At 39.1% G+C, this 27,640-nt stretch overlaps 1 protein-coding gene across 4 annotated transcripts in view; it reads right to left on the reverse strand.

Annotated features, from left to right (window-relative positions):
* Positions 1 to 755: 755 nt before the first annotated feature.
* The window catches only part of LOC128868159 (GATA-binding factor A), a 79,953-nt gene continuing 53,068 nt past the window's right edge, over positions 756 to 27,640 (reverse strand). For 2 of the 4 annotated variants that reach the window (XM_054109966.1, XM_054109944.1), the window contains exons 2-4: positions 2,668 to 3,279; positions 2,326 to 2,557; positions 756 to 2,243 (exon numbers count right to left, since the gene is read on the reverse strand). In XM_054109966.1, the coding sequence (XP_053965941.1) occupies positions 1,240 to 2,243; positions 2,326 to 2,557; positions 2,668 to 3,141 (1,710 nt within the window). In that variant the 5' untranslated portion in view covers positions 3,142 to 3,279 and the 3' untranslated portion in view covers positions 756 to 1,239. Of the gene's footprint in view, positions 2,244 to 2,325; positions 2,573 to 2,667; positions 3,280 to 27,640 lie in introns of all 4 variants that reach the window. The other 2 variants (XM_054109955.1, XM_054109933.1) reach the window with 2 other exon arrangements.

Genomic DNA, 27,640 nt, shown 5'->3' on the forward strand with positions numbered 1-27,640 from the left:
TAACACCGATAACAACGTCAGCCTTGAAATCCAGTGTGGAATATCTCTTGCCAACACGTGCTACTTTGGACTAAGTGGGCAACTGAGCAGTAAAGTCCTCTCTCGACGAACAAAACTAACACTATACAAGTCTCTTATCATGCCCGTCCTTACGTATGGCGCAGAAGCGTGGACGATGACAACATCCGATGAAGCGACGCTTGGAGTGTTTGAGAGAAAGAGTTTGCGTAAGATTTTTGGACCTTTGCACGTTGGCAATGGCGAATATCGCAGGCGATGGAACGATGAGCTTTACGACGACATAGACATAGCGCAGCGAATAAAAATTCAGCGACTACGCTGGCTGGGTCATGTCGTCCGAATGGATACAAACGCTCCGGCTTTGAAAGTATTCGATGTGGTACCAGCTGGTGGTAGCAGAGGAAGAGGAAGGCCTCCTTTGCGTTGGAAAGATCAGGTGGAGAATGACTTGGCTTCACTTGGTGTGTCCAATTGGCGCCGGTTAGCACGAGAAAGAAACGACTGACGCGCTTTGTTAAACTCAGCCAAAATCGCGTAAGCGGTTATCGCACCAATTAAAAAGAAGAAGTTTCGAGTCTGTGCATTTCGGAATACGGCTGCCGCTTAATTCAAAATTGAGTAGTGCTTACAAAAACCAAAGCAAAGGAATTTAACGAATATTAATGGCATATTCCAAGGTTTTAAATAAATTGCCTCTTTTACTTTATAACTTTCAATAGAATTTATTGCACTTATGCTATTTGTTACATAGTTTCATATTCTTAAATTAATCTACTGACATCTAATTTGCATTTTAAACTCTACTTATATTTATTTATATTTATTTTAGTTATGCATTTATTCCATTTAAGAAAAGCCCCTACAGACCTTTCCTGAATACATTTTGATTACAGACTTTTAAAATTATAACTAAAGAGATGCTGAGTAAATATTTGAAAACATTTACATATCTTACTACGATAAAAAGCTCGTTGGAATGAGACACTTGAATACCACACAGGCAAATTTTATTTTAAAGCACAACGCTAATATCTTTACAGTTTGTAGATCGCTTTGTTTTTAGTTAGTAAATTTTTACACGCACATACATAAATGATTTTGGTTCGTTAAATGATTTTCGTGCAATGATATTCAACGAACATTTAATTACAAAGTATTCTTTGTTGAACACTTTGGAGAGTCTTCTCTGCTGAGAAGCCAGTCAGTCGATATTTACATTTACGAAGTGGCCATCAGCTTAGCCGCCTGTATGACGTTGTGCTGATGGTGATAACCAGCCAGTTCGCTGGCCGAACCGTGCATGCCATGCATTCCAACACCCATACCCACACCCACGCCCATACCCATGCCCATGCTGCCACCGGTAGCAGCTGCGGCCGAAGAAGCGCTCAGCGGCGGAAACGAGCCGCTAAAGTAACAGTTACTCACATAGTCGTAGTTGGTGGCGTTCGCTTCCGATTTGACGCTGTAACCACCCACACCTACGCTGCCATCACCAGAGCCGCTGCCGATGTGAGAACTGCCGCTGTGTTGGCCCAACGCGGCTGCTGTGTGGTGTGAGGCTGCATGGTGTGCCGCCGCCGCAGCATGATGATGATGATGATGGTGATGAAGATGCGCCGCCGCTGCGGCTGTGTGATGATGATAACTGGGGCTGGGCGTGCTGGCCGATATGCCATTCGATAGTGATACAGCGTTGGCGGGGGAGTTGTTGAGATTTCCAATATTGCCACCGGCACCGCCACCGCCGCCACCACTGCCACTGGAGGAAAGCAGATGCTCATACTTTGAGATGCCGTGCGAGCCGAATGTGGAGGCAGAGAGTTGCGAGCTGCTCGCATTACTTTGCGGCGAATACAGATTGGAGCTGAGCGACGAGGCAGTAGAGGCTGAGTGCACGGTGGAGGTGCTGCCGGCAGAAGAGAGCGCATGCGCATGCGAATGTGTGTGTGAGATGGCGGAATGGCGGGATTGTTGCGTGGCAGCGGACGGCAAATGCATGTGATGACTGAACGACCCACCACCGGAGGTTGGCGTAGCAGATATGGCGCTGAGGCTGAGATTGTGTAAGGAGTTGTTGTTGCTAACACTGCCACTGCCGCTGGCTAGTGCGGTGTTGAGACTGCTATTGCTTTTAAGTGCCAGATCGGTCTGCAGTTTGGCGGAGAGCGCAACGGAAGAAGGTAAACTGTGTCGTTCCAATGCAAGAGAAGATTTCAAATCTATAAAGAGCGCAGAAAAATTTTCTTAATTACCACTTGAGCTTCAATTTATTGTTACTTGACGTATTATCTTTCAACTCACCTTCGTCTTTACCGTCTTTCGAGACGTCCGTCGAACTGTTGGACTTTTTCGGTTTCCGCTTGCGCGTTTGGATGCCATCCTTTCGCATAGCCAATGGTCGATTAACGCCATGCAACTTGAAATACAGTCCGCAAGCATTGCACACCGGCTCACCCTCATTATTGCGACGCCAAAGCGTTGTGGTGCGCGTGCCGCAATTGGTGCAGCACAGTCCCAGCCGTCTTGTGGCCGTCTGCAAGGATAAAATCTAGTTTAAAAAAATACACCAGCAATAGAAAAAACAAGAAAGAAAAGACGAAATCGAAAGTAAGTTTTAGCAAAACAAACAAACTGAACACTCACTGCACTCACCAATCGCTTGCTCGGCTTGATCAGCGGTCGATTCATGCCGTTCATTTTATGATAGAGACCGCAAGCGTTGCACAGATAATGGCCGGTGCCATCACGTCGCCACAGTGGTGTACTAATCGCGCCACAATTGACGCACTCGCGCCCTTCGCCAAATTGAAAATCGATTGCACTCTCATAGGGCGACGAGCGCTGAAAGCCGGTGGGATCGTAGGCGGCGCGCCAAGAGCCCATAGTGTAGAATTGCGCTGGTAGTTGGGCATGGGCAGTACCAAAACTATCTGTTGTCCAGGCGTTCTGTGCAGCGGCGGTGCCAAAGTGTGTGGCCACGTGATTGTATTGGCTTTGGGTAAGTGCGCGGTTGGAGGGCACATAAACGGGCGCATTCATGGCCTGTTGGTGGTGGTAGCCGCCGTTACCAGCCGCACCGCCCGTCAGGTCTGGATAGCCGGCACTGGAGTGATACATTTTTGTAGGCAGTTGTTGTTGTGTCGCCGTTGACTGGCCAAATGGCAAATGGTTACTGTAGGCTTGACGTGGTGGCAATTGGCAGTGCAATTGGGAGTGATGGCCACTGCGCGAAGATTGTGGTGTTATGGGAGAAGCCTTCAAGGAAAATAAAATAGAAAAATTCTGTAAATTAAAATGATGAAAATATGTAGGTAAAGTAAAACAAATAAATTTTTCAGAGCTTTAGTTCTAACATATGCATAGAAATCCCTCATTTAGTAAAAAAGTGTGATAATGCCTCAAGCAAAACAAAAACAACAATTACATAAAAACATCACCCGCTCTTCTTTTATGCTGTACAACGATATCGGTTAACAGTAACCGATTAGATAAAAATATTTGCAGTAGAAACTCGATGATGGCCAGCACGATGATGGTGATGGCCGGGCTCGGTGCAAATTTCGGTGTCTCAAGTACTGAAGTTTATTTTCCATACAAATTAAAATCGTTTTTTTTACTGACAGCAATCCATGCTTCGTCGTCTTCATTTAAAGCTGTGGCTTCCGAATGAAGTTCAACAATCCATTGTTCGATTTCAATACTTGCTGCAATGCTACTACTTCCACAAGCAAAGTTGCAATGAATTGAATATTGAATTCACCATCAGCTACCTGTAATCGCAACTCCGTAATAGGAATGATGTCGTCTCAATCCCAGTCAGATACTTTTTCAAACAGTTTTTGAAACGATGACTTGAATGAATTGAAGTTATAGTAAGAGCATCCCATGCACTACTCATAGGCATATTGTATTTTCCAGGTGGTTTCAGGTTAGCCTAGGAATTCAAGCAAAACTTACAAGGCTAATAATCGTTACGCTCACGGATACAAAAGCAAAAGTAATCATCCAAGGGAAGCTCACAAAGTCAGTCGCAATTAAATCTGGTGTCAAATAAGGTGATGCACTATCCTCTGCCATATTCATTTTGACGCTGCATTTTGTTATAAAAGAAGTCAACAAAGGTGGTACATTACTAATTAAAGCAACGCAAATATGTGCCTATGCAGACGATATCGCCATTCTTTCGAGGAACACGAACGACTTATATGAAACCTTTTTAAAAATTGACAAAATTGCCAACGATATTGGCCTCTTCGTTAACGAGTGTAAAACGAATTACATGCTGAAATCAAAACGGCACACAAATGCACAGAATCTTCATGTAGCTCCATATACTTTTGAAGCGGTGCAACAATTTAAATATCTAGGTGTTATGTTCACTTGTAGCGGTAACTCAACACCCGCAATCAAATATCGCGTCAACGCCGCCAATAGAGCCTTAGTTTGTTTAGGCCTCGTCTTTTATCTAGATCTACGAAGCTGACCATGTATAAAACTCTTATACGACCAATTTTGACATACAGGTATGATTGCGAGGTGTGGACTATGAAAATTAATGACAGTGTGCTTATTGTTAACTTCGAAAGGAAATTTTAAGGAAAGTGTTCGGACCCATTAAAAATGAAGATGGCAGCTACAGAATTAGGTACAACTCGGAATTGAACGAACTTATCCAAGACAAGACAGCTGCGCGTTTTGTGTGGCGCAGTGTATGCGGTGGCTAGGACAAGTGCTCCGTATGCCTGCTGAATCTTCTGTAAGGAAAGCCATGACTGGAAAGATAATTGGTGCGAAGGCGAAGGGAAGACCGAAAAACTGATGGATAGATGCAGTAGGAAGCGATCTCACAGCAATGGGAATTCGCAACTACGAAGGAAAAGCAAGCGATAGAATACTTTGGAGGAATCTTGTGAAGGAAGCTTTGACGCACCCCGCGTTGTAATGCTGTGAATGATGATGATGAGGTGGTTTCAGGATAGTTTCTCCACGAGCAATAAAGTGGCTTAAGAGGCTCTTTTGTAGTTCAATTTGTAACGCTTTGATCTGATCAAATAAAGCTAAGGTCATCCAAGCACTTTTATTTCTTTGGAAACAACAGGCATTTCAGTAAAAATATCAGTAAATCAGAATGAACGCGGATTCGTATTTCCCAATAACCATTATTTTTACTTTATGATTTCCATTATTCTCTCCTTGCTGATTTTATGCCTCGGAACCGTGTTTTCTTTTGAGCACACAAGAGTTTTATCGGGTAAAAGCTTCCAAAACAAGCCAGACTCATCGCCATTGTGCATCTGCTCTTTTATCAAACTTAAATCCATAATTGTAATGATAATTTGTCTCCGCAATTTTTTTGCCATCATATCCGATGCGTCTTCTTCAAGTTTGCAACACAACCATTGCTAGCGTGGAAGCCTCCAGGCTTTTCCTAAATAGCATATAATAACTTGGATTTCTTGTTTAGCATATCCCTTGTAACTGGTAAGTTTTTGGCCCTTGATACGCAAATCAGTTCTAGAACGCTTTTTATATTTTTGGGAGTTCATAACCTGTACCAGATTTAGATCGCGTAACAAACTTCTTTATTAACTGTTCATTTTTTAATACGAATGGTTGCTCTATGCGAGAAAGTTTTTAGCTAACGCAGTAATGCAAATTCGCTCAGAATGCCAGCTTGTTCTTTTATTGTAAACAGTGTAAATTTTGTCTTTGCCATTATGATTCACCATGCAAAAGTTAACGCAAAATGCAATTCCTAAAATGGCATTACCCCGAGCTGTATTCTCAAAAACACAACGCAAAAAGAGCTGAATAGAAATACAAAACGAAAAATGTTGCAAGTATCGAGGTAAAAATTTTCTAATGTCACAAGTACTGGGTACGCAAGTATCGAGTTTGTACTGTATCTAGGGAGGCACAGTAAATTGAAAATTTTTGCAATCGTTTTTCACGACATTTTAGCTTTTTGGATTATGACGCTCTTACAGCATATGAGTTACATGTACGAGGTGTGTTCAAAAAGTATCGTGAATTTTGAATTTTCGCAGGTTATGTATATTCGAATTTCGATTTTTTTGTGGCGATATTTTGGTACTCATGTCTCTCACTCATGTCGACGAGTACGTTCATTTTGAATGATCAGTTAATTGTTGACAGCTGCTTTGCTTGTACGTGTTTCGGTTCGTCTTCGATTTTTACCTATTCAAAAAGATGGATCAAAGAACCAGTATCAAATTTTGTGTGATAAACGAAATTAAGTGCGCGGATGCATTCCGAATGTTGACTGTGTCATACGAAGAAACTACTTTGGACCAAAGCAACGTTTATCGGTGGTACAAAATGTTCTCAGAAGTGCGAGAAGATGTGGACGACGAAAAGCATGCCGGACGCCCGAGCACTTCATCAACAGACGAAAAAATTGATGAAGTGAAAAAAATGGTATTAGCAAATCGTCGAATCACCGTTAGAGAAGTTGCTGAAAATTCGTACCAAAACTACTCAATTTCGACCAAAACCAGCATCGCATGAACATTCCTAATGAGATGTTGGACTCTGTCCGCGACGACCCAAATGTGCTCCAGAGGGTCATAACTGGTGACGAATCGTGGGCTTATGGTTATGTCGTGGACATCAAAGCTCAATCATCTCAATGGAAGCTGCCGCACGAACCAAGACCGAAAAAAGCGCGCCAAGTTCGGTCGAATGTAAACGTTTTGCTTACCGTTTTCTTCGATTGCAGAGGCGTTGTGCATCATGAGTGAGAAGCAATCCGTCAGAAACGCCCGGATTTGTGGAAGAACAAAAATTGGCTCTTGCATCACGATAACGCCCCTGCTCACACATCGTTGCTTGTGCGCGACTTTTGGCCAAAAACAGCACACTAATGATGCCACAGCCACCGTATTCACCAGATCTGTCCCCCTGTGACTTTTTCTTGTTCCCGTAACTGAAAAGGCCTATGAAAGGACGACGCTACTCTACGATTGACGCGATAAAGACGGCATCGAAGGAGGAGCTGAACAAGATAAAAAAATTATTTTTTGAAGTGCTTCGAAGATTGGAAAAAACGATGGCACAAGTGCATAATATTTCATGTGGATTACTCTGAAGGGGACAAAATAGATATTAATGAACAAATAAATAATTTTTGAAAAAAAAAAAACACAAAATTCGCGATACTTTTTAAACACTCCTCGTATGTATGTCCATGAGGGTGGCCGTTATTTCTGAAATGGTTGATCAAGAAATCCATCAAAAATACTACCAAATATCCAATATTAAGGTAATTGGATGAAATTTAGAGGTTCCTACTTGAGCCTGGAACTCGTTTGAAAAATTAGTAAATTTTGAAGTAAGATCAAATAATATAAAATACTTAGTTACGACTTTTCTTCATTTTCGCAACAAAAATAGGTTAGATTTTAAACTAATATATTTTAAAAGTCGTAGGGAATCAGAGAACCGCTAGAATTGCCTACTTTACCGTGGCCACAGGTACATATAGTACCTGTAGTACCACAGGTAAGTCAATGCCTCGCCGGAGCGGAATTTTTTACTGATGTATTTGAATATAACTCCAAAAGTTATGGGAATCCCATTATGAAACTTGTAGAGATTACTTTAATTAAAAACGAAAATGAAAAAAACATCTTAGAGAGTGTTTTTCAAAAATTACCGAGAATATTTTTCCACGAAAATTCATGAAGTTTGGGATGTTCATAGAAAATATACGATAAAATTTTAGTTGGTGACGTCGTTCATGTCTTCGGCCATGTGCTTGTTGGCTGTTCTGAAACCTCAGGAAGCTGCATATTTTTAGAAGCAATATTCCACTCAGCTGCAATCGCAATTCTTCTTAAACAAACCAAAAAGTCATGTTTTTGGGTTCCAAACATTTTCAGCACAGAATTTTTTATTTATTAAAATGTATTCTGTGTTAACTATACATATTTTTTTATATATAAAACATATAATAAGAGACAAGAAAACGGCGCTGAGAGCAGTAAAGACTTTCAAATTTAATCGTGCAAGAATTTTTTATTTTATTATCTTTTATTTTATTTAATGCATTTTATTAAAAATATTTAAAATACCTAAAAAGTTGTATTAAACCACTCAACTTCAAAAGCTAACCACTATTTTTTCAGTGTATTTCTTGGCTGCACTACTCGCCTGCACAGACCCATGTGAAATAAAATGGAAACGAAATACTTGGCTGTGATTGGTTTAAGCCTCGCTGACGGAAAGAACCACCCCAAAAGTCAAGGCAAGTACCAGAATACCTACACCATTTTTGTATTTTGTTCATTTCTGCCACTTCTGCTTTACCCGTTGACTGCGTCTGCTTCGTAGCATAAGTGTGTGTGTGTGTGTGTGAGTGAGTGAGTACTTGTTTATGTGTGTTTACGTAACCAAAAACGAGTAATTTGCTCCTGACGTATTCCCTTCTGCCAAAAAGTAATGTACAGAAAGCCATACATACATGCATACATATATATGTTCACGTATTTATGGCCACAATGGCGGTTACCTTGTATGCTTTCTAGTGCTGCTACCAGAGAACATTGATGTGTAAATGGAATCAACGTTCTCTGCTGCTACTTGGCGCAAAAAAGCGTGTGTGTGTGTGTGTTAAGCCCGTGCCAGTGGACGGCAGTGTAGAGTCTGAAAAGCTACCTTGAACCAAGAACGCGAAAGTGGGCAAAATTTGGGCGAAAAGTATTGGCCAAAAACAATAATTTTCTCGTGTACACACCGGAGCTGGGGTGGGCTTTTGGTGGGTGAGTCGAAAGACAACTCTCACACTATTCGGCTTTCAATGCTTTTTGCCACCTCCATAAAGAAAAACACCCAAATATTTATACGCACTTTATGTATTAAATATTTTCTTATAATTTTTAATTTTGATTTTCATTAATTTTGTTAATTAAATAAATTTCCAGGTACCACAAATAGATTCATTTATATATCGAATCGAAATAATCGGACTGGAAATACTTATCATAAAATAGAAAAACTTGTGTCAATATTTTCATTTGCACGCACATTGGCTCCCTACTAAAAGGTCTTTAAGAGAAATTGAATGTTTCAACAGTAATTTTTTTCTTTTTTTTTTTGTCAAGTGCCTAATTTTTATTTACAAAGTAAAGTAATAAACTAAGATTGCGATTAGAAGGTCCAACACTGTATTGTTCTATTATGCTTACAAACACTTTTTAAAACTAACTCACCGTAAGTCTATGATTTCTCGTAATAGAGTTTTTAGCTCAAAGAGAAATTGAGTGGAAATAATAGAAAATGCTTCCCCGGCCGATGATTTTTAGCCTAAACTTGAGTAGGTTAACCCGACTGGCATTATACCACGCATAGATCTTTTGGTCCCTAACGCTACCAGATGGAGACTGACCTCTATTAAGATTTAAAGTAGACATAACTTGACTTAACGTTGACATCAACGCTTTTGGCAAATCTAAGCAGCATCTATTTTTAAGATATTTTTCAGACCCTCAAACTGTGGGGCTCCCAGGCATTTCGAGCGCGTTTTTAATAAAGACACAGCGCCGGTGCTCTAAATTCCCTTCTATATCCTATCTGCACTTCGTGCACTTGTCGTTTCTATAGGGTGGGCCATGTAAAATTTGCTTTTTGAATCGGCTATAAAAAAAAAACTAATCAATATTTTTTCAAACTTTTTTTTTATTTTGAAGATTGAACATTGTCATTTATGAATGAATGCCACGACTGGCTTTACAGTAGGCCATTCGATCAACCCAATTTTTAAGCACATTTTCGATTGTTTGGGCTCCAATTTCATGAATGGTAACTTCGATTTCGTGTTTTAAAGCATCAATCGTCTCTGAATGGTTCGCATAACATTTGTCCTTTACGGCTCCCTACAAAAAATAGTCCAACGGGCTTAAATCACAGCTCCGAGGCGGCCAATTGATATCGGAATTTCGGCTGATTATTCGATTTTCAAAAACGGTAACCAAAAGTTCGAGTGTAACTTTGGCAGTGTGACAAGTTGCACCGTCCTGTTGAAGCCAAATGTCGTCCATGTCATCCTCTTCAATTTTTGGAAACAATTCGTTGAGCATGTTTCGGTAAAGCGCGCTATTTAGTGTAACCGCGGCTCCTCGCTCATTTTCGAAAAAAATGGCCCGATGATGCCGCCAGACCAAAAACCACACCAAGCAGTGACTCGTTGTGGATGCATTTGCTTCTCTACAGTAAAGTGGGGATTTTCTGAGCCCCAAATCCGACAATTTTGACGTAGCCACCGATGTGAAAATCAGAAAAGAAGAAGAAGACTTGGTTTTCAATATTTCCAAATTTTGTTCAAGCGTATAGGGTCCCATTTTGTAAATGTCAAACCTTTAAGTAAATTATGAACACATTTGACATGTTCAAAAAGTAAACGCTATATGGCCCACCCTGTAGCAATTCCTATTTTTGTGCAATATGCAACCAATAGACTATGACCTGTCAGCGTACGTATAATAGTTCTGCAGTCTTTTCGCAAGAGCGTAAGTGCTCCCGCTCCCACTCCGGTCAAAGCCTTAGAACCGTCGGTGTAAAAATGAAAAGTCCAACGGCCAGGCTTCATGGCTTTGTGCCTTCCCTCTTGTAGTCTGTGCAACCTCTTCTCCTCTTTCCTATTGATCTATGCCCGAAGGTTCTTTAAGTAAATACTTCAGCAGCCAATAATCTTCCTGCGGATTTTGCTGCAAGATTTTCCGCCCCAAGGTTGTTGGTGTGCTAAGGTGCTAAACTTGAATAAGTAAGGTCAACAAATTTATTAATATGTGAACTGTGGTAGCCAAGTGACGTGTTGTGTTTTTCTGCAGAAAATAAATGGCATTAAACACATATTTATTTCTCAACTGGTCCTTTTTTATATCATAACATCTTATTCAAGGCGCATTCATTAAAGGTGGTGGCACCAGAGCAACAACAATGTTTTGTACGTTTGATTGTCAAAGCAAAGTATTGGGAAACTAGAAAACAAATAATGAATTCGCCTTATTTCATTCTGAGCTGACAGCCACATGGACACGGCGAAAGGAAAAGAACAACTCAACTGATTTATCAACATCACCTTTGATAGATTCGCCTTGATCTTACTTAAAAATATTTATAGTTTTTAACAAAAATAAAGAATGGCGAATTATTGAGCTTGAGCTCCGCGTTTTCGGAGTTATGTCGAAAATAGTCCGAAATCATAACAAATCAACAAACAATCGCTACATGGCATATTTTGGCATCTCCGAAATGTACAAGGTGGCGCAAAAATAATCATCCAATTTTGTTTTTGATTAACTTCTTTACTAAAAAAACAATGATTTCGGTCGATGCAAATCATTATTTTGATCTTTACGCGCTCCACTGCTTGCCTGCTTGTGCTCGTATACTGCAGCTGTTTAATTCACAAGTGTCGAATACGACTGACGTACGACGCCATTTGTCAAAATTATAAATCTTTCGATTTTGTGCCACCCTTGTACTACCCTACTTTTGTGCCACCTTGTACTATGTAAGTAAATAACCACATATATGTATATAGGTGTGGTATATAGGTGGCGCAAAAGTAATCACCCTACTCAAGTTTATATACATATATATACATCAGGGAAGCAGTAATTCCGAGTTCCCCGGTTTTATTAAAGCATTACAAATTTCTGCCTCACTTGATAGGGATTAGAAGTTAAATCCTATTGAAAAAAGTTAACACTAATCCGAATTACTGAATTTTTCTTTTTAACGCATAGAAAATGGCAGATATAAAGGGTGATCAGATTGGAGATACTTTTTGCAATAGCGATTTTTTGGACCTCAGGCATCAAATACGGGTATTAACTGCCCTGATACTAAAAATATTTTTTTTTTTCAATCTTAAATTGCAATTTCTCAAACTGCTCCGAAATATCAAACCAATTAATGTTATTCTTGTTCTTCTCTTCAAAAGTTCTATTATTTTTCATTCCCACTAGATATTAACTGTAATTTTTCGGCAATGTTGACATAAAAAATTTACCTAATCCGCTTAAATTATGAGAATTAAGTCCAGTTGTCAATCCGCATTAGTTGCATTTCATACCTGAGAGAATTTCGAATTAAGTCTATAATCCCGATTAACGCCACCATCTTTCTAGGCTATTACAGTTCTTAATTTAGGATTTCCTTCCATCTATCTCTTCTATCTCTCTTCTCAATTCTAATGCAGTTGAACTGATGTAATTCTCAGTAGGCCAACTAATCGGCTTCCAACTTTAGCACTAATCGATATGCATGAGATTTATTAATAAATTCAGCTCCTACGATTCACTCAGTTGAATGTCAATTAAATTTCCAACATTATTTGGCTTCACGACTTTGCGGGGGGCGCATTGTTTAGCATCTTGTTTGTTTTTTTTTTTGCAAAAAAGCTTTCAACACTTAATGAACTATGCATTTTTTGTCCATTTCGGCAAATTGGAATCCCATTATGGTTTTTACTATGCGAAGAGTAACAGAGTCGTTTGATTGGCACTACATAAATACCTCTTCATTCCAATACAGTTAAATAACGACACCGACGGATAATATTATGGGAACACAGCGCTGAGTCCGCTCGTATCAATTGGGCTTTATTAAAAACTCGTATGTGCAGATGTATGAAAAGCTTATTAAATAATTAAGTTGCATTCACAAGGTTACAATTAGCCAGATTGGAAGGCTTATATGCTCGTTATTTTTCTCTCACAAAATTGAACAAACAGCTGATTATCCGTGACGTAGCGAGGAGGAGGTAAGCACACACAACATAAAGCGATTGGCATAAAAGTTAATTGAAGTGAAATTAAGAATTTTATAGTAAACTAAATAAGTGATAAAAAAACGAAATTACAGTGCGTAGTGACTAGGATTGTCTATATGTTCAAAAAGATTAGTTAAACTAACTATAATGACGTAATAACCCTATAGCCGCAAGTTTAACAAGATTGCACTAGTTTTATTACATTCACCGCTTTTCCAGTTAGAAGTAACCTTAGAAAGACAGCTGTTAAAATTTCATGAGATTCTATTCATTAGTTCGTGAGATATTGTGCTAAGAGTGACGCTACTTTTGTTAGTTTCGAAACAATGGATCAAAAAGAATTTCATGTTTTAGTTTTACTCAGCTTCTTGATGGGAAAAATACCGTTCAAGCGAAGCTATGGCTTCAAAAGTGTTATGGAGACTGCTCTCCATCAGGAACACAATAAAACGATGGTTTCAAAGGTGGTCGTGGAGACACTCTTGATGCACAACGCAGTGGACGTCCAAATGAGGTGGCTACACCAGGAAACATCAAAAAAATCCACAAAATCGTTTTGAAAGATCGAAAAGTGAAGTTGTGTGAGAAAGTACCGGGAATGTTTGTATTTTTGTCTTATGTTTGTACGACTATAAGACACACATCTGCCACTTTTTAGCGTCATCGGACCATTAGTGTCTGTCTGGCCGGCCAGAAATGTGGGCAAACAATTCTTGGATTTTGCATGATGATAACTCGCCATCGCACGGAGCCTAAATTGTGCTGGATTATTTGACCAAGCACCACGTAAATACCACCGTCCAGGCATCGTATTCACCTGATATGGCCCCGTGCGACTTCTTTTTGTTTCTCAAGTTGAGGCTACCACTCGATAGAGGAGATCAAAGAGAATGCGACGAAGGTTCTGAAGGTCATCCCTTCGTCGGTCTACCAGGGGTGCATGGAGGACTGGGTTAAACGTTCGCTCATGTGTGTTGCTTCAGATGGGTCATATATTGAAGGAGATGAAATAAATTTGCTGAAATTTAACTCTGTTTTGTTTTATTTAATCATTCCCGGTACTTTCAGATCATAGGGTATATTGCATGAGCATTTGACCACCTTTGATTTGAAAGCTCTGTTCAAAGTGGGTGGTCATAAGTCAATCAAAACAATGTCAAAATCACGTAAATTGAACTTCTAATTGCTCCCTCAACCACCGTCACCGTATGCGCCAGACTTGGTTCCCAGCGACTGGCTGTTCGCAGACCTAAAAAAATGCTGTAAGAAATTGCCTCGAAGGAAGAGGTTATCGCTGAAACTGAGGCTTATTTTGAGATATAAGATAAATCGTTCTACAAAAGTGGCATTGAAATGTTAGAGTGGCGTTTGAGCCATGGAATGATTGCTTTGTCCATGATGGAAATTACGTTGATGAATAAAGCTAATTTTGAGCAAACAAATACGTGTTAGTCTCGGGACTTTTCAGCTCATATGTTATATGGTAGTTCTTCCTGTGACTTTTTTAACCTCCTACTTGAAAAAATTGTTCGCGCTGCCGAGCTAAACCGCACTGGTACTATCTTCCACAAGAGTTGCATACTGCTGGCTTATGTGGTTAGGGGTACTCAGAGTTTTTAAAAAATTGGATTTTTCGTTTTCTTAAAGTATAATATCTTAAAAATATTGTGTGAAACATATAAATATTAAAAATATATAATGAAAGTGAATGCGCGAAATACTTTTTGAGTTATTCAACAATTAACAAAGGTCGCTCGGGCGCTCCGGAACGTTCGTATGCTGAAAAAATGAATGCTGCACCTATGAAAGTGGCAGATAAGTGAGCTAACGATAACAATCGAGAAGGTAGAATGTTACGTAGGCAACAGCAAATCGATATTTTGGAAGCTGCTATGAAGCAATAAAATATATACTGCTTTTGAAAAACATAAAAAATTCGTGCCTGGTCGAAGGATTTGTTTTTTCAAAAACTTCGATTTTTAATTGTCGGTTTTTTTCGAAAATCTGAGAAATATTTAGTAAAAAAAGCTTCAATCAGGCTCAAGATGATCTATTAATAAAACTAATTTCTCTTGTCCGATTGATTTTAGATGAATCTCCAAGGACTTGTGATGATCACCGCAAGGGACTTCTGGAGAAACGGGCTCCACATTACTCTGGAGGCGTATATAATAACGGGTCTAATCAGGGTGATGTACAGCCAGTGTACTATCGCCGGTCTTAGACCCCATGTCTTGCCAAAGGTTCTCTTACAGTGCCAGAAGACTTTAAGTGTTCGAGACACCTTCTGCTTGACGTGCTTCTTCCAGTTAAGCTTACTATCTAGGATTACTCCTAAATATTTAACCTCAGAAGACAGTTGCAGTGTTACCCCTTTCAATGTGGGTAGTAACAGGCCTTCCATATTGCGTTTCCTAGTGAAAAGCAATAAGGCACTTTTTGTAGGATTCATCGAAAAGCCATGCAATTCGCACCAATACTCAATGTTATTTAGAGCTACCTGCATTTTATTGCATATAACTTCAAGTGATCGTCCTGAGATTAATACACACAACGTCTGCGTAGGCTTGGATGTGTCCAGTTTCCTGCAGATCAGTAAAAAGAGTGGACTCTCTCACGAAGCACCAAAGTAGGGGAGAGAGTACACCGCCTTGTGGGCAACCGTTCTTCACACCAACCCTGACTCCTTCATCGCTTTCTCTATACATGGTAAGCAATCTTTAGGATAGCATAGAGTGGATCCATCTGACAATGATTTCTTCCAATCCATGGCTTCTGATAGAAGAGCACATAGAGTCAAAGGTAGCATTGCCGAAAGCTCCTTCAATGTCCACAAACACACCAAGAGTGTACTCTCTTGTTTCCAGCCCTTTTTCGATTATGCTAACGCACTCGTGCAGAGCCGATTCGCAAGATTTCCCACTTTGATAAACATGTTGTCTGACGTTGAGAGGGTTTCGACTTATAACCCTCGACCTAATGTGCTTCTCCACCATACGTTCCAGACCCTTAAGCATAAACGATGTCAGGCTTATACGTCTGAAACTTTTTGGTAAAGCGTAGCTGTCCTTGCCTGGCTTTGGGACATATACAACTTTCACCAAACGCCACAATTGTGGAACATAAGCGTGCGCAAGACACGAACGTGATTTTAAAAATCGAGCAATCCCTACATACCTAATGGATACATACACATATAATAAACAATGCAGAGAATACAAAGGTGGCGTCCATCTCGTACCGTTCATCCGCTCTCACTAATTGTGTGTGACGTCACACTTGTGCAATTTACTCGTGTGTTGTTTGTTTTGTATTTATTTTTCTTCTTGCATTTTCCTTCTTGCATTTTCACATTGCTCTCACGAACGTACACCAATGTGACGTCACACCACTCTGATGGCCACAATCTTGCATTCTATCATTCTCGCATAAAACACAAAAACAATTCATTTACATGCAAATCATTTCGGACCGTTCATCGATTTCAAGTGATTAAGTGTCTTTGCAGCGCAATATGCGCGTACAGTTATATCTATATATGTCTGCATGTAGGCATGTGAGTGAATCAGTATATTTGTGTCTCGGCAATTTATCCATAAATTGTAAAATAAAAATCGACCAAAATGACGAAATGCTTTTATCTTATCCAAAATAAATAACGATGATGTATGAAAATTCATTGATATTGAATTGAAGAGCGACCGGTTGAAATGACTGAAAGCAGAGCAGAGAAAACGGAAAACGGAAAACAGATGCCCAACTGACCAGACAGAGTGTGCAAATGGGTTTGGAATATTTTTCGTTTTTAATTCTTTATTTATTTCATTGAAAGGAATTTTCACTTCACTGAATAATTTTCGAATGAATAAAAATTGTTAATGGCGAAGAAATATGAAAGGCTAAGGCGATGTTGTTCCACCAGCTGACTGGTGGCTGATAGTCAAAGTGGGAGTGTTTGTATATTCTCACCTCTTCTTCCAATTTGTTGTTTTTATATCAACTTGTAAATCAATTCGCCTCTATTAAACACAGGAACTTCGGTGAAGGGGTTAGGGGTAGTCAGATGCCCGAAAAAATTATGATTTTCAATGTTTTGCTAGTCAGTTGCTTTATTTTATAAAAATAAAAACATAACATTGATACATCATGTTTCGACTTGATTTAGCAAATTTTCAAAAAAAAGAATTAATATTTGTAAAAGTTATCGGTGTTTATGTGGAGCCCGTTTCTCCAGAATACCCTTGCGGTGGTGATCATCACAAGTCCTTGGAAATTCTTCTACAATCAATCGGACAAGAGAAATTAGTTTTATTAATAGATGTTCTTGAGCCGAAGCTTTTTTTTCAAAATTAACAATATGAAATATTTTTCACATTTTCGAAAAAAACCGACAATTAAAAAAACGAAGTTTTTGAGAAAAAAATTCCTTCGACCAGACACGAATTTTTTATGTTTTTCAAAAGCAGTATAAATTTTATTGTTTCATAGCAGCTTCCAAAATATCGATTTGCTGTTGCCTACGTAGCATTGTACCTTCTCGAGTGTTATCGTTAGCGCGCTTATCTGCCACTTTCATACGTCCAGCATTCATTTTTTCAGCATACGAACGTTCCGGAGCGCCCGAGCGACCTTTGTTAATTGTTGAATAACTCAAAAAGTATTTCGCGGATTCACTTCAAATTTTCATGCAATATTTTTAAGATATTATATGTACTTTAAGAAAATGTAAAAAAATCCAATTTTTTGAAAACGCTGACTACCCCTAACCCTTGAAGTAAGGTTCTATGAACGGATATTTCCAGAAATACCTGTTCTAAATAGGGAAATGTCAACACTCCCCATACTTTTACGGTGACGCAGTCGAAGATGACGCGTTGGGAACAAGAACGTCGAACGCTGGAGAATGCAATCGGTCAGATTACTACTGAAAATGTAATCAAAAAGATGCTAAGCAGCGAGGAAACGTGGTAAATCATCAGTGGTAGGGCGGAAAAAATCACCAGATAAAAAACCGGGACCTGGACGCAAGCACACAAGTATAGATCTGGTAATGAGGAAGATGGAACACCACTCTGAAGCAATGCGAAAGCGGTTACTGAAATAAATTCCAATAAAGGTGTCCTGAATACTGAATTTCTAATATCGTCAGACTCATTATTATCCAGCTACAGTACAGCTCAGCCATGAAGAACTAACTCGCTTCCCACTGAAACAATTAAATCGCTATTCAAAGCTATAGAAGACGCATTTGCAGGTAAATCTGATGATTACGAGGATGACGAAGAAGAAAGTGGTGAAAATGTTATTCAAATATTTTCTATCTTTTTTTCTTATACGCAGATTAAAAATAAAAAAAAAAAATAATTGGCGCGTACACTTCTGTTAGGTGTTTGGCCGAGCTCCTCCTCCTATTTGTGGTGTGCGTCTTGATGTTGTTCCACAAATGGAGGGACCTACAGTTTTAAGCCGACTCCGAACGGCAGATATTTTTATGAGGAGCTTTTTCATGGCAGAAATACACTCGGAGGTTTGCCATTGCCTGCCGAGGGGCGACCGCTATTAGAAAAATGTTTTTATTAATTTTGCTTTCACCGAGATTCGAACCAACGACCTCTCTGTGAATTCCGAATGGTAATCACGCACCAACCCATTCGGCTACGGCGGCCGCAGATAGCCTTTTTATATTTTCCGCTGATTGTCTTTTCATTGTCAATAATGAAAACACAGTAAAATAATGATGAAAATGGCTTTAGCGTTTTTCAAAATATTCTTCTTGGAAGTCAACACACTTCTGCATTCACTTGAACCAAATTTCAAAGCATTTTTTCCACTCAGAAGTCGATAGCTCTAAAACGAGTTTTTTAAAAGCTTCAAAAGCTTCTTTAGGCGTCGAAAAACGTTGACCTTGCATTTCAAGTTTGATGTACGGGAACAACAACAAATCATTAGGTGCCAAATCAGCGCAGTAAGGCGGATCACCCATTAATTCGATCTTTTGGAGTGCTTAAAATTCTCTAGTGTGAGTCAATACGGAGATCTCGCATTGCCTTTGTGAAGGATGATTCACCTTCGGCGGTTAGTTTTCTTTAATTCTACGGAAACAAATGGTTAGAATTCACTACCTTAAGTTTCTCTAGTAGTAAAGTGGCGACATGACTGTATACCAGATTTTCCGAACACTTCCGAATCAGGCGATCATTTGCTCTGAGGTGCTTCTTTCGCGAACAACTTTTGTTAGATTAAGTTCACCTTGGAACACCCATACTGTCGATAGCTGTTTAGTTTCCGACTCATATGCAGAGATCCAAGATCCATCAGCTGTTACGATGTCGTAGAAGTGCTTTGAACCAACGAGGCTGAATTTCTTCAACATTTCTTTTTACCAATCGACAGGAGTCCTTTTTTGGGTATGCGGGCAGTTGTCAAATCTTCTTGACGTCTATATTGAATGTATGCTAGACGCACTAATGCCCAAGAATGCCTTTATTTCGTAATATGTCGCATGATGATCTTGTGCCATCAAGTGCCGCGTAGCATCACTTGTTTCTGGTACAACAATCGTTCTTGGATGGCCTTGACGAAATTCATCTGGCTAGGATCGATGGCCACGAAATTTCGTAAACTTTGAAATGAGGAGTTGAAAAATCGAAAAATCTGAATTTGCATCAGTTTCAATTGCAAAAAATTGATGATTTAAGAGATTTTTATATTTTGTTCAATTTTACATTTGTAAAATCGGTTTTGGACAAGGCGCATTCATTAAAGGTGGTGGCACTAGAGCAACAAAATATTGGCAAAGTAGAAAACAAAGAACGAATTCGCCTTGTTTAATTCTGTGCTGACAGCCACATGGATACGGCGAAAGAGAAAAGCCAATCAGCTGATTTACTAACACCATCTTTAATAGAATCGCCTTGGTTTTGAAGCAAACCAAGAAAACTTTCCACTTTTCATACAAAAAAAAACAGTAATAAATAAAAAAATGTAAAAGTCTTCTCTCAATCCGAAATCAGTTTGAAAATATTTTTTACAAAGCTGTAATGTCAAAATTTTATCTAACGAATTAACAAAATTTTTCTAAATATTATTGTAAAAAATCTATTTCGCAAATTTTCATGCACGCATACAAAATACGGACTCTAAAAGATTCACGCAGCGGTGTGCTCACGAAACGGAACGACTAAAATTGTTAAGCCAGAAGAAGGTGCTGCTTAAGGATTATATATGTACATACATACTTACGCACATACGCACACATATAAGCGCAGTTAATTTAAATACATATAGAAGAAGAAAAATAAAACTGATTCTGCAACATGCGGTCAATTGCATTTCTACTGCTGCTAATAATTACAGCAGCTTTTTCAAAAAAAGTGAAAATAGAACCACGTCTTGGACGTGTAGATGGACTGTCAACTCACATGTGCAACGACTACGCCGATTTGTTAACCCCAACTCGCATGACGCTGTTGGCCTTTGTTATGCTGCTGATGGGCTTAAATCAAACTCTATGCTTGTGGAGGGGCAAAGGAACTGCGGTTAGGAGCGCACCAGCCTCGCTGTAAATGAACTTGAATTTGCTGTCGTATTTTAGTAATTAAATTGAGTTGACCTAAGAGTCGGCAAGCTGAGGGGAAACTGTTGGGTGCTAAGAAAATTTCGCCAAAGGTCATCATAATGATCAAAGTGTATTTAATAAAAAAGCGTTGATTACTTTGATAAATAAATTTTTATGCACTAAATTAGATAAAAGCATGTTTTACAAAATAAAGATTTCCATCGCTTAAAGTAATGTTTTTTTTTTTGTAAAATTTTATTCAAAAACAAAATTGGGTGATTAATTTTGCGCCACCTATCATGATTGTTTACCCTTCTAAACGCTTCGGTTGTATATATCACTCCTGCAGTATTTTTCAATAATTAAATAATGAATGCCTTTCCTATATGAAGCTTAGCTAAATGCGTGCGCTTGTCTCGTCCGGATGTACCTAGGTCATGCCAGGATCATACGCGGAACTAAAGAGGAGTTTTGGGATTTGAAAAAAAAGCTTACGATTTCTAAGACATTAAGCGTTGAAGCTCGCTGTCGTATCTCAGTCTGGAATTGTATGTACCATCCCTAGATTCGTTTATTCGCAACCTAAAAATGGATGTTTAAAACATAAAAATATACGTCTTGACTTTCCCGAGTCGTGACAATAGCGCTGTAATAAATTTAATAAAAATCATATTTCTTATAGCGATGAGTTAGAAGGAGGTTTGAGGAAGTTGACTTAGATTAAATCTGTGCCATCAAATAATTTGAAATATGAGAAGGAAAGACCATCAAAGACATCGAACTGTGCCGGAAATATACACTACCGAATATATTATTGGGTTGCGGAATAAGTTCATAGCGTTTTTATATATTTTTTTATTTTACAACGACTTGCTTTGCTGTTTGGCAAACAGTAAGTATTCATTTGATAGAACTCTTTCTGCTCTACAAAACCAAGGCGAATATATAAAAGGTGGTGTTGGTAAATCAGCTGAGCTGTTTTTTTTCGCCGCGTCCATATGGCTGTCAGCTCAGAATGAAACAAGGCGAATTCATTATTTGTTTTCTAGTTTCTCAATACTTTGCTTTGACAATCAAACGTACAGAACAGCGTTGTATATCTAGTGGCACCATCTTTAATGAATGCCCCTTGTACAAAACTATGTTAATTGCATTTTTGAGTTATTTAATGATTTATTAGTTTTGAGGGTTAGAAATCGGGTATTCCATTTTCGACACCTGCTCTTCTTTGCTTCGAGGTGAAAAAGCTGCCGAAGCAGCCCACGATATTTGCAACGCGTATGGAGAAGGTATCATAGACGTGTCTACAGCAGTGAAAGGGTTCAAAAATTGCGACTTTGACATCGATGACACGTCCCGCAGCGCAGAACCTTCTGAATTCGATGAAGAACGTCTGAAATCACTTTTGAAGGAGAACGTTTGTCAAACCAGTCGTGAACTGGCAAAACAAATGAACTGCGATCATAAAGCGATTCTCGATCACCTTCCTTCAATGGAATTTATCAAAAAATTGGAAACCTAGGTGACTCACGAGCTCAACGAAAAAAACCAAGAAAGTCCCCTTCAAATTGCTTATCTTGCCCGCCATCGAGCCACACGCGGTCACAAACAGCACTTTTTGTACCGAATCGTCACGAGAGATGAGAAATAGTGCCTATGCATCAATATGAGGTGAAGAAAGAAGTGGGTGACTTCAGGAGATATGCCAAAGGGAGATTCAAGCCGGAACTCCATCCAAAAAAGATCAAGATATGTGTTTGGTGGAAATGGGAAATGCCCGAGAAGAATGTCACGGTCAACAAGGAGCTCTACGTTACCCAGCTACATCGCGTGAATGAGGCTATTCGACTGAAAAGACCTGCTCGAACCATACTCCTTCACGACAACGCCAGGCCCCATGCTTCACAAGTCGTCAAAGCGGCACTCCAAGAACTCGAATGGGAGGCCCTTCATCATCCGCCGTATTCTCCGGATGCACCTACCGATTACCATCTTTTCCGCTCCCAGTCAAACCATCAAACTATATGAAGAGCGTTATCTTCGATAACAAAGAGGTTCTTAAAAACTGGCTCAACAATTTCTTTGACACCAGACTAGGCGGCTTTTGGCGGAACGACATCAAGAAATTGGTTGAGAGATGGGAAGATTGATAAAATTATTGTTTTTTGGTTAAATAAAAGTCTTCGGTAAAAACGCTACGAACTTATTCTCCAACCAAATAGTTTGAAGAAAAAGAAATCCATTATTATTTGCGTAAAATTTTTGGTTTAAAATTGACTTATCGTCGACATTTAGCTCCTGGTGGATGCTACGACTACTAACATGCGGGTCAACTTTGATTATTTCTGTGATTATATTGACATTTTCGACATTATCGACAACATCAAAAATGGCTGGTCCGAATCGACTAAATCGAAATTGCACGTAATTAGCTGTTACAGTAGCATTTCAGCGGCTTGGTATGCATTTTCGCCTTTATCAAGGAAAAACTGTAAAAAGGACCAAACTTTCTCTTTGTTGACTTCCATTGTTAACACCCTGTAACTCACAACTGAATGAAACAAACATAAAACAGCAAAATAATTTTTTTAATGTGAAATGTCATCATTCTAATGAGCATAAACTTTAAATGACTTGATCGATACTTTACGAGATATCGATCACTACAGCCATCTATCGAGAAAATAATGGATCTCTTTTTCCCCAAACTAATATGATATATAACTTCGGGAAAATTTTTTATTAAATCATTCGATTGAAGCAGCTTGCTCCACGGGGCTGGAGGATTGCTCTGAGTGTAGAAGTCCTCATAAGGAAGGAAAGTCGCTGATCGCCTTGCACCTGGGAGTGGACAGAACAGCTCTTCTATATGCAGTTCAAAAAGCTCATAACACACAAATATTCTCTGGGTCGCTACCGAACGCCCGTTCGAGATTACGGTATTGCACACCATGAATTTTTGCCTGAAGATCAGACAGTGAATAAGGTTACGTGGGCGTTATGTGATATTTACGTGAAGTAGGTATAATAATTCGCCAAAAAACAAAAATATTTGGGGGAAAACCACTCGTGGATTTTGCACTTTGATAACGCACAGAGCCATCAATATCCATGAATTTTTGACCAAGAATGAAGCGACTACCCTCCACCAGCTATCGGGTATACCTAATATGGCTCCCTGTTATTTTTTTCTGTACGACGGAGTTAAAAAGCCTTTACGGAGAACGCGTTTTAACAGCCAAAAGGAAGAAATTAAACAGCTGAAGACGGCAAAAATAAAGTACCAGATATGTTTCGAGAGCGTATCAAAGTGCGTTGCAGTTGATGGGCAGTACTTTGAAGACAATAAATTCACTTTTGAGGAACACACTTGTATTTTAGTTTTTTTTAATATATTCCGGGAACTTTTTGTTGAAGGTGATGGATAATAAATTTAATTCAAAGAGAAATTTTCCGGAGCGCGCAACAACTTTTTGCCTGTCTACGGCCGCGCACAAACCTCTCCGATTTTTAATTTTATATAAAGTTGGAATAATACTCTGATTTCAGTTTTTGGAAGTTACTGTACATAAAAACTGTGATAAAAATAAAATGCCTATTCTCAATTTCTCCTCGACGCACTGTTTTGAAATCCCGTCGGCAAACATCTGCGCGCGCACCAAACTTGTTTTGATGAAATCAGATCTTAGTACAAAACCCGTTTCAATAAGGCAGCGGTTTGTGCTGCAAAAGTCGATCATCCACGTCGTGGCATGCCGTACCGGTGTGGACCTTTTCAACACCTCTCACAGCTGATATTCATCAAAATGATGTTAATTAGTGCGGCGGCGAAGGCTTTGATCTTTCGGCAAAACGATGGGAAAATAGTAGCGCATAAATGAGGTGAATACTCAGGAGATATGCAAGCTGAGAGTTTTGCGAGTGTAACAAAAAGTAAATCAGAAATGGAATAAAACGTGATCTTCATAATTTCTCATATAAATATTTTAATAAATACTTACTTATAACTAATATTTTTGTGCGATATAATATTTTAATAAGTTGTTTTGTGTGTAATAACAGCTCTATCAGCTGCTTGCTGCAGCATACCAACAACACCTTACACGGCACAGCACAAATACACGCATTAACCACGCGTGCATAATGACGCCAGCCGTCAGCCGCCAGCGAGATCACTTGATCAAAGTGAGCGCCCAACTTGCCTACAAGGCGCAAGATCAGTGGCGGTCACTTCAAAACTCGAAAGTGCCGGATGGCGCAGCGTGTACGCGAAAGAGTATGGAGAGAGGAGGGGATCAACTGCACAACAAAATTGTCAACATGCAGAGGTGGAAAAGGGACACGGAATTGAAGAAGAATTTCCGATCAATAGGCGCTGCGCGCGCAAGAGCCGAAGGAGAAGGACGTACCGACGTACCACAGCAACAGCAACAGCAAAAAAGAGAAAATGAGGTATGAAAAAATAAGGCATGAAAAAACAAAAACGAAAATATACAAATGAGACGAAATAAAAACAAAAAAAAAAAACGTCGAAGATTTAAAACTGAGCAAAAAAGAGTCTTAAGCAAACAGCAATAAAATTTCAATAAAAAAGGGACTAAAGTGGTGCCGGAGCCGGTGCCAGTGGTGATCGTTAATAATTTGTCACACAGCCGCGCCAAATAAAAACAAACAAAGGATCATCACTTTGCGGGTGCGGCGGTGAAGAGGTTTTAATGCAGGATCAAGTAAGTGATCTTTTGTGAGCGAAGTGTGGGTGCACAGAGCGGCGGGCGAGGAGTGTGTGATCGGCGATCATGATGCTGATGAGGGTGCTGCTCCGAACTGGCAGTTGAAAAATCACACACCACAGCGCCAGAACACTTAAGTATGAAATCAAATGTTGAGTGGTGCATGTTTCGAGAGGTAGCGCGCACAGTCTTAGCCGTTGCGGTGAAGTGCTGAAGTGGCGTGTGTGCGTGGAATGGCGAGCAACAGAGAAAGGAAGGAGCATTGCTGATGATCACCAAGCAGAAGCTGAGTATAATACAACAATTAACTTATTTCACAGATTATTAGATGTGCTGATTGAAATGCAGTTGATTATGCAGTTTTAGTTCTAACTGTAGATAAGCCCCGAGTAATGAGGTAGCCGCAAATGTCTAGCAAAGCTTCGCACAACAATCAACATAATTAAGAAAAATATCTGCTAGTAAAACCGGTCGAACTTAGTAACTAACACAAAGCATGGCACATAATTATTATAATAAAACAATCGGTGGCGATCAATACGCTCATGATGAACGTTATTGTTGCGCGTGCAACAAGCCCAACAACCACACGCACCACAACACCTTTCCGTTCGGCGAGCGAACAAAGATGCCGCCGTCGTCGCCGCCGCCATCTTCGTAGCACTCAAAGACGTTTGCCGCTGACGAAGCCAATGCTGTGTACTGCCTCTCTGATCGCATACAACGCCCTGCCATTGCATCCTTTCTCAGCGCAGGGCAAAGCGTCAGGGGAAGGCAACGTAGTGGCGGGCTTTCGCTTTGAAAGCACTTTTAATGCATTTTCGAGTGGATCAATTTGTCTGGTGACTGGTCGTATGGGTTTGTATTTGCATTCGCATTGCGCGGGGATTTATTTATTGCCGTCGCCGACGATGAGGTGGTGTTGCTGATGCCGTTGCCGTCGATTATTGCGCCTCATGCATGTGAGTGCGTGTGTGTTTGTGTGTTTGTATGAGTGGCTCAAAGTACAAATGAAAGCCTGCAAAGGAAGTGCAGCTATTTGGGTGATCTTGTTGAAGGATGTGTTTTTATTGTGTTGATGGTTGCTGGTTGTTGGCTGCTGATTGCTGGCTGCGCCGCGGTCGCAATGGCTACATTCACGCGATCGCTTGTGCGTGCAACCGGATGACTAATAAGTTTGTGCTTCGCTGCATTTTAAGTAGATTTAGCTTACACGCTTGCTTAGGTGTGCTCATAAAATGTTTATTGGCATTAAATAAAGTATATCAAAAATACGCACAAACATACATTCATACAAACAAACAAAAGTACATACATACACATATATGCATGTATGTAGGTGTAGGTGTAGGTATGCAAAAAACCAGAAATGCTACTATTTAAAGGTGAATTTTTACTCAATAATACACCAACCAAAGTAGTTTTATGAGGTTTTTTATTATTATTTTAAAATTATATTAATATTTTTTTTGGTTTTCGAATAACTTTTTAACTAAATATAAACATTTATTTTGAGTGATGGAAATCTTTGTTTTGACCTTTGCGCGCTCATTGCTTGGCTGTTTGTATATTGCAGCTGTCTAGTCTGTCAAATGTGTCAAAAAATAAGCATCTTCCGATCGGGTGATTAATTTTGCGCCACCTAATATAAATTATAATTTCATAATTTCGCATTCACGAATCTCCAATCTTTAAATTTGTATTCTTATTAATTTTTAATATGAAAAAATTCAAAAAAAAAAGATGTAAATTCTTTTAACTTTTATTGCGTGTTTTTCTCCCAATGCCCATATAAGCGCTAAAGCAATATTAACAAACTTTTCACATTTCCGTTTTGGCATAATAATTTTTGTCCGTATTTAATGGCAAAGTTTTCTATTTCCAATAAAAAAAATGCAAAAAATATTCATACCTCTTTGCCTAGTAAAATTCAATTCCATAAACTAGATGGTTCAATTTCAAACTTGCATTTTTTATAAAAAAATTTATTAGATCATACAGCTGCATACCAAAAATCTTTATAGAAATCGCAACTAAAAATTTATTTAAAAAATCGCAATATTGTAGCTTCTACAGCCTATTAACTAGGTAGAGAGCGGTCCGCGCGCTCCTGTAACTCAAACTTTAAACTCATTTATCTCGAAACTCTTTTTCCGACGCGGTCTGCATGATAACTCATACAGTTTTTAATATTTTTGATGCGGTTTTTTTCTAAATATTCTCTATAGATTTGATTTTTTATATTTTTATTAAAAAATTTATAAACATAATTAAAATGTGGCATTTATGACGTAGAACGTATACTTTTTTTTAAATGCCGTAAATTGCAAAATTTGTTGACATTCAAAGCTTCGGCTCGACAACAACTTATTTTAAAAGATTTTTTTTTTAATTTTTACAGATCCATCCAGGAGAAATGATGCAGACTGTGAAGCAACTGTTTTTTCATTGCACTTTGGGTCACGTGATTTTTTATATATTAATTTTTGTAAAGAAAAATGAAAATAATTTTTTTTATAAAACTTAAGTACT

Source organism: Anastrepha ludens, chromosome 2 (assembly GCF_028408465.1).
Source record: "Anastrepha ludens isolate Willacy chromosome 2, idAnaLude1.1, whole genome shotgun sequence".
In the NCBI taxonomy this organism is placed as follows: domain Eukaryota; kingdom Metazoa; phylum Arthropoda; class Insecta; order Diptera; family Tephritidae; genus Anastrepha; species Anastrepha ludens.